The sequence below is a fragment of the Passer montanus genome, unplaced genomic scaffold (genome assembly GCF_014805655.1).
Source record: "Passer montanus isolate IOZ18808 unplaced genomic scaffold, ASM1480565v1 scaffold10, whole genome shotgun sequence".
Classification (NCBI taxonomy): domain Eukaryota; kingdom Metazoa; phylum Chordata; class Aves; order Passeriformes; family Passeridae; genus Passer; species Passer montanus.
The window spans coordinates 1509829-1521435 of record NW_024356505.1 but is presented as its reverse complement, the minus strand read 5'-3'; the positions used below and the strand labels follow the sequence as shown (position 1 = coordinate 1521435).

The window sequence follows — 11607 nt, the reverse complement described above, 5'->3', positions numbered from 1 at the left end:
TTTTTGCTAACAACCCCACCTTGCAATCCTGCCTCTTCCAAAACACCAAATCTGGATTTGTGCATAACTTGACTTCAAGTTATGCACAATATGTACATCTTATGCCATATTTTACACACATGAATTTGAGAAGCAGCAGGAAGCACCACAGCACAGAGGACCCATCTCCAGCATATACTCATTATATTACAGCAAATAAGACATTTTCTGTGTTCACACTAAAAACTGCACTAATTTTCTCAGCAGACTTTCTCTTCTGGGCTCTGATGTAGTGTCCAAAGTTACTGCCATGACAGTGAATACTGATTTAACCCCCAAATGGAATCATTCCCAAGGAGTGATTTTCAGTTCATGGGCAGAGGGTGCCACTTGGATAAAAAAGCAAGATCACAGCTCAGATCTTTGGTATTCCAACAGAAATGATTCTAAGTCATATTCAACCATGCATAAAGGTGGGACCACATATGTAATACCTTAATGGAATGAGGGAGAACTAGGACATTATTATGGACATTGATGCTGCTGGGAATCTTTCTGGGTACCCACTCCAGTGCCACATTCCCACTTACCATGCACACACTTCTGTGAAACAAAGGGGAGAGATACAAGGAAGATGCACTGACACAAGCGCAGGGTACTGGAGCAGTCTTCCATAATTAAGATCCCACATGTTTTTGGGGCACTTCATGAGGTAAAAGTCAGCAGGCTGCTTTAATTTGGAGACTACCAGTCCTGAGGTACCCACTTCCTACTTGACGTTTCAACTTGTCTGTGCACATTCCTCAGGAAGAACTGCCATCTGTCTGTTTGCTGCCACACTTCAGACACAGCAGAGCTGCACCCATTGAAATGAATTCTTTTTCTGGTGTGATAACATTAAGACTATGTGTAATCAGTTTAAATTCCTCCCCCAGAAACTGCATGCTGCCTCCAAAACCAATAAACACTTAAGACCAAGGTCAGCATTCCTGCATGTTCTTACAGATGTTAAGTGCCTTCAAGCGTGTTATATGAATAAATCTTACTAAGCTATGCTACATGCTAAGGTGTGCAACAAACCAGGGCAATTTGCTGCAGGAGAGAGATGCTCATTAAGTGCAATTAATAAGCACTATCTGTGCACTGAAGGGCAGAGGAGCTAATTATTGGAGATATTGTGTACAAATAATGTTTACAGTTATGAAACCAAGGCATTCCCACGCAAGATCTCAAGGTGGGGGGAGCGGGGGGAATGACATAAATCAGAAGAATGACCCAAGCCAAGCCATAGCTACAGACACAGCAATCCTAAAATTAATGAACCCCACTACTGTCCCACTGTGGTTACCGGGCCCCTCCAGGAGCCAGATTTTATGAAGCACCCTAGGATGGGGCCAGCAACTTCCTTTGACTAGTATTCACCTTGGCATTCCAGGGGAGCTCGTGTGCTGGAGCTCACAAGCACAGGGCTGGCACCAGGCTGCCAGCAGGAAGCCTCTGACTGGGGTTTGGGTTATGCACATCAGCCCCCTCACAGTTTACATCCTAATCAGTTTTCTTTTCTTTCAATCAGTCTTCAAGGTTGGCAAAGGCCTCTAGGATGATCAAAGTCCACTGACTGGGGTTTGGGTTATGCACATCAGCCCCCTCACAGTTTACATCCTAATCAGTTTTCTTTTCTTTCAATCAGTCTTCAAGGTTGGTAAAGGCCTCTAGGATCATCAAAGTCCTCCAGGACTTCTAGAATTCAGCAAGGAAACAGTAAGGAAGGTGGAATTTTACACATAAGCTTTTGTCACCCCTTCAGTTTACTCAAATAATATTTGTTAAACACTAACAGAGCAAACCACATTTTTCCACATGAAGTGAAAATAGCAAACGAAAATGTTTATTAGTCTCACATAATGACAGAGCAATGGTATTTGAAAGTATGGTATTTCAAGAGAAATAAACTTTCCCTGTTTATCATCAATGGCTGCAATTTTGTTGTCAAGATACATGACTGTTTTGATTTCCTCTTCCTGCTGTCTTTTTACCTTCAACTTATATTGTAAGCTTGACACTGTTTATTCACGTACTATTACAGAACCACTGAGAGGGGTTATTATTGAAGAGTATTTATTTTTCAAAGCAGTCACACTATGCAGCCACAGATACAGCTAAAGTTTAACTCTGCATCCTCCTCCAGAGCAGCATGTTCCTGATGTTAAAAACACCCCACTAACCCAAACAAACACAACAGCATAAGGGGAGGGTTCAGATACAGCTAAAGCTTAACTCTGCATCCTCCTCCAGAGCAGCATGTTAAAACATGGATGTTAAAAACACCCCACTAACCCAAACGAACACAACAGCATAAGGGGAGGGTGAACGAGCTCCTGGACATGCAAACCCCAGATCAGTGCCTTGCCCACAGAACAAGGGCACGGAATTAACTCCTAGAGTGACCCCAGGAAAAGACCACAAAGGTGATCAGATGCTGGAGCACTTCTGCTATGAAGACAGGCTGAGAGAGCTGGGGTTGGTCAGCCTGGAGAGACCTTGCAGCAACCTTCTCGAGTTATGGCACTGGTAGCAGAGCACGCCAGTGATTACTTCCTTGGGCAGCATAACAGCTCCCAACTTTGGGTAGGATGTTGTCCTACAGGATTCAGACCCCTAGTAAAATGTTCAGCTCCTTCTTCTTAAATAACTACAGGTAATATGGAATAAGAACTTAGTTTTTTTGCTGTTGTTGCTTGCCTGAGAAAATGCTGCCTGATGGCTCTAAACTGTCGTTACTCAGACACGGCAACAAAACACACAGATACATCTACTTGCAACAGAGCCCTGGGTCTGCCGTTTCACAAAAATTAACACATCCTTTCACATGAGAAACTGTTGGCTCATCTGAGACACAAGGACTTGATATTTACCTAATTTTGTCTTTTATTTGAAGCTTAAAAGCACATCTCCATTAGCTACAACTTTTGGCCACAATGAAGAGTAAATATTCAGCTTCAACACCTTTGATAATGTCTAAAAATAGTTCATTAAACATCCTTAACCTTTTCTAAGAACAAACTTGTAGGTGGGCTTAAAGCATTTGGTGTCATTACACTTATGAACTATTTTGCTCATTGAAATAAATTCAGCCTGGCTTTCTCAACTCAAAGTCCCCTCTTTACTCAGAAGAGCAAAAAACAGGGATAAGAACAATAAGGAAAATTAAAACACCATAAGCCTTCCAATGCCTGATGGAAGAATGGGTCAAATGGAAGTTTATGTTTCAATCTGAGTTGCACTACTCTCAGCTCACATCAGCAGATCTTACTCATCTCACCCTGAACCTGCTCTACAGAAAATACTTTGGGACATCAGCCTGCAGTTGAGCTATGAAAGCTCTTGTCTCTGATGTTAAAGCACTCTTGATAAAGATGGAAAAGGTTTCACCTGCACATCTCAGTAAAAATGGAACCCAAATAAGCAGCACCTCAAAAAATCATACAACTCACACCCAGCACACATTTCAAAATCAAAACTGCAGAGATTACTCTGACAGAATACTGGCTTCAACAGAAACTTTAAAACTGAACAAATGGAAGGCAACATTATCTACAGTATTGTCTGAATGGCTGCAGTCATTCTCTGGAGCAAAATTTTCAGATCATCAGAATTTCACTTTTTATGCCAGAAAGGGAAAAGTTCTCTTATCAAAGAAACAGCAATTGAAGTACTTTGGTGATTTTCCCCACACTGAAATATTATCTGATGTAATAAGAGTTCACCTTAATGCACTGCCATAAACCTGTGGCTTCCTTTGAACTCTTAACTTGTGATGAAGTCGCAAAGATGAGCAGAGAGCACTGCCAGGGTGTTAATGGTAACAGCGTATGCAAATTCTTGAACTACTGCAGGGCTTGTGAGTAAAGTGCTCAGATGGCACTGACTATGAAGTACAGTTATGAAGGCACTTCTGTACATGAGAAGATTCACAGAATCCAGAAGATTAACTTATAAATAGTAAATCATGCAAAATGAAAAGCAGAAGGGGCATGATCCCAACTGCTATTGAAAGGTGGGATAGAAGAGAAAAATAAGCACTTATCATAAGGACAAATGCCTCACATTTGGCCTCTTTCCTTGGAAATAGCTCTCCTGTAACAGCATAAAAATCCAATACAAATACAATGGTAGATGCACAGAGACTTCTCCAGAGAGCATTCAAGGGACCCCCTCTGAAGCTCAGAACAAGCTGTTAGCAAAGGTGACAACCAGATGGCCCCTGCAGTCCTAGTGCTGCTTTGTTACCAAATGTTTCCCACCCAAACACTCTCTCACCCTACCCATGGCCACCATCATCCCCCCTCTAGAAAATCTGTTGGGTATCTGCTACATTAAACTACACAAAGGCAAAAGGAGAGAAAGAGATCTGGATAAAAAAAAGAAAGAAGCAAAACAAGCTCATTCTGCAAAACAATGCTACGCATTTTTGTGTTTTATTTTAGATTACTCTTCATGGATCCCCCCCACCACAGATGCCAAGGCAGATTTGGAACCTTCTTCTGATTGATCAGAGTTGCCCAGTATACTTTACATAGAAGAGAAACAGAATTTGTTCACATTCAGAAAATGAACTGGAACCATCTTCAAAACAACAGCTTTTCATGATTTTGTAGGTTTTCACAGCCTGGGGCAGAGGACAAAAGGTCAATGAAGACACACAGTTTGGTGTACTTTACAACCTGTCCCTCAGACCCATCTGTTGCTTTAAGTACAGGTTTGAGACTGACAGTGGGAAATCTGATTACCTGACCAAAATGGCAATACCTGAATTGTTTAAGTCAGTTGGCCAGACTGCAGTTCACAGCCTTACTTTTATAAAGTCTTGCAAAGTACATGAAAATAACAAAACTGTGTTTTCAAAGATGCGAGGAACATTATGCGAATGTGACAGATGGATCTGTGAACTGGAAAATCTCCTCATCAAAAAGGTCTTCTGGCAGTTCTTCATCTCCATCAGCAAAAAATGTAGGGAATGGAGGATTTTTATTGCAGTCCTTGTAAGTAGGCAATTTGCTATCTCTGACCTGAAAAGCAGGATGGGGGAGAGTAGGGTTAATAAATCTTATAGAAGATTTTTAGACAGTGATACACTAGAATTTAAAACACTCAGCTTGCATGCATTAGAAGCATTCACATTCCACTTGTTTAAAGAATTCCAGGTATAATCATCAGTTACTTTAACATTAACCCTAGCTATTGAATTTAACATTTTGTACTCATCCTTAAAGAGATTTAAAAAATCAGCAAAACTAAACAAACAAACAAAAAATCCTAAGAGAATTTGTCATTAGAGTGACTCAAAACCCACTCATATGAATTCATTGCTCAATATTTTAAAATGTTATTAAAATAGAAGTATAGCTTGTTTAAGCAGTGCTTATTTCTCACACTATGTTCCTGCATGACATTCCAAGTTCTATTATGCAGCGTAATCACCTCTTCAACAAACAAGACACGCGTTTGTATGTGTGATGCAAACTAATTATGGCAACTAATTTTGCAAAGATATGTGCATGTGCTGTACTGAATCCCTCTGGCTATTGCAGAGCTGCTCAGTGATTGCAGAGTTAAACATCTAAAATTCTCCACTCAGAAATCAGACCTAAGTTTGTTGAACATGAACCTCTAAGACAGCTTATTTGCAAGAAGAGTGGTGCCACAGAGAAATTCCTTTACTGACCTCTCTACATGTGGAAAGATTTAAAATCTAGCCCCTGAAACTCCAATCTCTGAAGAAAATTAGTAGCTAGAATTATCAGCAAAAAGCAGTTTGTCTGCATTACCAGATAGAAGGCTGGTATCTCTGAATAAAATAAAAAAAGAGAGCTACAAATTCTTAAATTTGATTTAAAATGAAATTCTTCTTTTCTATATTGTTAGATATCGTTTTTCTCCTGAGCTGTAATAATCCCCTTCAGGCACTATACTCAAGTGGATTAAAAAAAAAAAAAGTGCAAATAGATTAGACAAAATTTTAGCGGAGAGAAGATAAGCTCTTAGTTTTTGGTGGGGTTTTAAAAAACAGGATGCTTCTTCTTACTTGATCAGACAGATCTCACATAGGACAATTCTGATTTATGCCAAAAATTAAATTTAAAAATTTTATGCCCACTTAATGCTCTGTTCTGACAGCACTGTATTTACCAAATTCATATCTACTATTGCTTGAACCTTTCCCAAAATCCACGAGGATTCCTGCAGATGGCACATACAATAAATCTGACATTCCAGTACTTTTTAAAGGCAGGCTTGATAAACAGAAGAAAGCCTTTTGCTAAGAATGAGGGGATGAGGGGCTCGACGTGTTGCACTGGTTAGGATGGCTAAGTATCTTCTCAAGCAGAACATTCCTCTCCTACAGAAGTGTTCTCTATGTTCTCTTGTGAACTGCCAGACCTGTAGCTCCCAATTTACATTGCACATTTAGCTGGAATGAACTAGACTGAGGTCCGAGTCCATAGACTTTTGCTGCAGTTCCAGCACCAGTAAGTTCAGAAGAAACAGTCAGAGAGCTTCAGCAATGTCACCTGAAGGATGGCATCTTCAGAGATGTCATCCTTCCCTTTCAATACACCGTGGCTGTTTCTTTTGCTATATGAAACCCCATTTTAACTGCTTCACTGGCTATCCATTATTTCCTTTGCTACTTTCTCTACTCTCTAATCCTGTTACACACCAAAAGCTTTCTCTGTCAACAGCAAAACCCCTCATGATCCCTACATGAATTAGTATCAGAAAGATTACAATAAATGATTTTATTTATAATGTACTCATTTCATGTGTATCTTATTTAAATGTTCTTTATGTTTACTTTTTGTCATTTTTTATTATTTTTATCAAGAAGTAGTATGTGCTATTGCATATAGGCTGTGTCATTGCAGGCAGCTCTGGACACCCGGAAAATGAAAGGAATTGAAATGTCTGCTTTCTCCTATTTTTTTCCATTACTTCTTAAAACAATTTCTTATGACAGGATTTGGCAGTAAGACACCTGCTCTTAACTGAAGGAAAACCCAACAGTCTAATCTCAGTCCTGCATTAGTTTACTTAAATGAATTTAAGATTTCTGTCCAGACCTAACATTATATGAACTACATATTAATGCCAAGGGGCATTTTGGACAGAGTATCTCCAGTGTGGTATGGAGAATTCTTAAAATAGTTTTAAGATTCTCATGAAACATCTCCAATAGACCATTGTTGCTCCCAGAGGAGTACAACACTGTTTCATTTTGCCCCTTCCAAACTCCTCAGAAACTTGACAGATCCCAGAAATATAGGTCACATCTGATGTTAAAATTGTTTTCTTCTGATATGCTCTTTTTTTATTGGTATAATTGATGCAGTATTTCTTTTGACTGGTGAAGCTACTGCTCTTTTTCCATCCTTCTCTAAACCCATAGCTTTCAAATGCAATTTAAAGTAAAAAAGTGTTATCTTAGAGCATCACTACCAAACTAAATGAAACTCTTTCTCCTTGAAATTAAACAGTTAGATAGTATTCTATTATCAGGTATTATCATTCCTATTTAAAGGAAGAACTCAACTTCATTTTACACCTGAAAGTATTGTTTAGCAACTAAAATGTGGTATGATTAGTCTGTCTTCTCAAGAGAATTATTTAATTACTCCCTTTACATTTATGAAGGGCCCAGCATACCAAAGGTTTCAGTAGATACAGCAACAATAATTTCATAGCAGTATAAAGGGGTTCCCTGGTGTGGAGCAGCAGCAGCTACACTTGTCTGTATAAGCACGTACACGGAAAAGAAGAGCAGGTGACCCAGCACAGCTCTTCCTGCTCTCCTGTAACCTTCTGAGAACATTGCTAATAAAAGGAGTAAGTTTTCATGCTCTGTTACTAAAATCCAGTGAATTTGGCTCTCATCCACAAAGGAATTAAGTTTATCCACAAAGGATATAAGTTTATAGTCCAAACTGTTACTGCAATCCATAAAAGCATTTGGTATATAGCTCATAAAATAAATGCTGGGCTTACTCAACTGCTGTGTTAATAGCCCTATATATTACAGTAGACTATACTACAGATAGATGTTATATACAGATGATGGTATAACCACTACAGTGTAATCTCTGACAGGTCATTTTATCTAGAAAAATACTAGACAAAACTGAAATTGGAGCTGGTTGGTTTTTTGTCACTAAATCTTTAAAACAGTTATAAAGGGTTTTGCAGACAATTAATAAACTGCACTTATGTATGTCCCCTATATTGACAGTGTAATGGGCAGTATAAACAAACACAAACTCAGAAATCTATCGCCACAAAAGGCTTAATGTGGTCTTAAACAAGTGTTAAAAACTGATGCTTAAGTCACAACTCACATCTGTAGCTTAACAGGGCTTCAGGCTGTGTTAGCAATCACAGCAAAGAATGCAAGCTATTTGTGTATGAAAATGTGTTTAAATATAGAAAATTATCAGAAATAAGTTCCCCAGGTGTCATACATCACCTAACTCAGCTTCCCTGATATTTTTGAAGCTAGACATAAAAACTGAACCCAAGAATTATATCAATTTCTTATCGGCCTTATTTTTGTCTTAAAAAATAACCCAATAATACAAACCTCCACATAACTCTATGAATGAGGCCCAAGGCACAGGACAGAGAACATGAAAGAAGTGAAAGCACCACACTATCCCTGCAAGTCCTCAACTTGAGCAAAGTGCACCCAACCCAGGCATCAACAACTAGAAACACACCACAGTAACACTGGGAAGTGTGATACAAAATAAATAGGATGCAAATCACTACATACTACTCTTAAAAAAAAACCCCAAACAAAAAAAACTAACTAACAAACAAAACCCAACCAAACCCCCAAAAAAACCAAACAACCCCCCCCAAAATAAAGACTTAAGTTACTAGCTCAAGTGGAGCATCATACTAAAGCAATTGTATACTTCAATTTAACTCAGGTCTAGCATACAGACAGGTCAGTTCAGTATCAAGTTGCGAAGCAACTCCTATGGGCTACAAGATTTGCTAGAATTTCTGCCTTCACTACAAGTGAAATACTCAAAGTGATCAACACTAAATATCCTAAGAAAATCAGGTGCCTTAAAATTAGGGCAGGTATAAAACACTAGCAAAGACAAACTACAATATTATGAATTATAATATACTATATTACCCTCCACTATAAGGCATCTACATAAAAAGACAGTTAAGTCTTATGCATTTCTCTCAAATGACAAAAGAGAACTTTTTGGTAATATACCTGGGAGAGCAATCCAGCCATAACCTTTAGAAAGACAACGCTGTCACAGATGGTAACTACAGGCCCTGGAATCTAAGAAGATATCCCAGAAAGAAACAGATGTTTCCTGAGGTAGGCCCAACACAAAAATTTTACAATTGCTTACTCTGCAATGTTACTCTTGCAACAGAAGAACTCTGTGCATTCCAACACACTCCTAAAGTTTCTTAATTTTATCAGACCTTGCAACTAAGAAAGAAATACATGCTAAAGTAAGCTTTTTTGGCTAGAAACATTACTGATGTCAGTTATTTACCTGCATACTTCAGTGTGCAATATCAAACGAAAGCTGATTCTAATTAAAACCAGAAATCCATCAATCCTAGTATTCTGCAATTCTATTCTGCTGAAAACAAAACTTGAAAAATTTAAGTGCTTCATCTCTGTCTGAATAGAGTGCTGATGCACAAAGTTTCCAAAAATACAACTTACAAAATATATGCTTTAAAGGTGCGCTATGGTTTTAGTGGTTACCAAGCAACACAGAGTGGGTACTGAACACAAATGCCTTCCCCTTGGAAGCACACAAAGAGGAAAGTGTTATGCAATATTTCACTCTGGAGCTCAAAGACAGATGGATTCAAATTCCCTAGACATTATTCCTACGTAATTACAGGCAGGTATTCAGTGGAATGAACAGTAATTACAGCAGCTAACATCCCATAATTCCTCTCCCCAACTACAGATTCAAACAAATACACAATAATATATTGGAAGATGATGCCTAGAAGCAAACAAGAAAACACCCTGGAAGAAAGCTAAAAACACCACAGATGAGTGCAGCAAGATTAATGGAGAGAAAAAACCCCAGAAATCAGAGAACCAAATAGTATTGTGTGGTATTCACATGCCCTCTGAACAGAGAGAAGCAGAGAAAAGAATGAAACAATTCTTATCTCATTTGCTGCTCCTGTGTTTATGCACAAGTGGAATGTACTCTGGAGATTGTTTACCCGAGGTGACCAATTGGATCCACGTGTGTGTGTCGGGACTGTCAGCAGTCACAAGTTCTTCAGTTTTAGTATCGTTCTTGTTAGTAATACAGTGTAAAATAGTATAGTATAATGAAATAAACTTTAGTATAATAAAACAGTATAGTATAATAAAGTATAGTATAGTAAAATAGTTTAATATAGTACAAGAAAAGTAATTAATTAGCCTTCTGATATCATGGAGTCAGATGTGCATCATTCTTCCTGGTGTCTGGGGTTATCATAAATCCAATAGTGTTGCTTTACCTGATTTTATAATTAAAGCCTTTTCTACCCTTTGCAGATATATTTGAAAAAATAAGGGAAAAAATGAATGTAATGTCATTCATATGGCTCATGCAAGGAAAAAGCCACAGAATGGATCCACCAGCTCAAGGAACCGGAATGAAATGTAGCTTATTACATATTGCACTCAATCTCCAAATAAGACTGGAAGCAATTTTTGGAGACCTATTTCTTAATAGCAGTGACACCTACTGCTGTGTCTTTACCTCAAACAGTGTTACTTATTATTAAATGTCATAAAAGTTTGAGTCTGGAGCACTTTGGTCAAGATGTTTTATATACTCTATTATCTTAAGGAAGGGGCTCTAAGGGAAGAAAAGCCTCGTTCTTCCCACGTATGTTGTTTTCCAAGCAGAATGTTCAGTGTCTGATCAGCAGGGGAAGAATGACTTGTTTGAATGAGATCTTCATAGAGTACATAAGAATGTGCAGTATTAACATACACAGCTTTGTTTTTAAGTACAATTTATATTACAGGCGTGTAATAAATGTTTTCTTAACTCACTTGAAATCAGGAATAAAAATTAGTTTATTGAGTCTAGTTAGAATAAAAGCCATAATCTGGTAAAAACAGGTACTGTATTCAGTCTCAGTGGCTTCATAAGATGTTGCATCCTTACAGATAAAACATGTGAGATGTGTACCTGCATTTGCCACCAAGCAAATGCAGGTACATTTAGTACCACATAGTCATGTCATAGTTATGTGGATTTTAACAGCATGATTAGGGTAACAAGATGCACAATATTTTTCAACAATTAACTCCTGCTTAAGAGAACTATTAAGATCAAAGAATACAGTCTGGGCATCAAACATGTCTTAATTTTTTCAATTTTTCTCATTTTTTTCAGCTACATTATGCTGCTTGTATGCATACGTTATCATTTAAAACTAACATCCTAAAATAAATTCCCACTTAATTAAATTTCAGACTGACATAGAACAACCAGGTTCATGCCTCAGGATTAGAAAAAGATATTTTGAACACAGTACAATATACAGATATAGAGCCAGCTGAACCACACT

General features: G+C 38.1%; 1 protein-coding gene across 1 annotated transcript in view; it reads right to left on the bottom strand.

Moving 5' to 3' along the window:
* Positions 1-4422: 4422 nt before the first annotated feature.
* MRPL3 (mitochondrial ribosomal protein L3) overlaps positions 4423-11607 on the bottom strand; it is a 28865-nt gene continuing 21680 nt past the window's right edge. Inside the window, exon 10 of the mRNA XM_039710507.1 lies at positions 4423-5048. Within this exon, the coding sequence (XP_039566441.1) occupies positions 4899-5048 (150 nt within the window). The 3' untranslated portion in view covers positions 4423-4898. The remainder of the gene's footprint in view (positions 5049-11607) is intronic.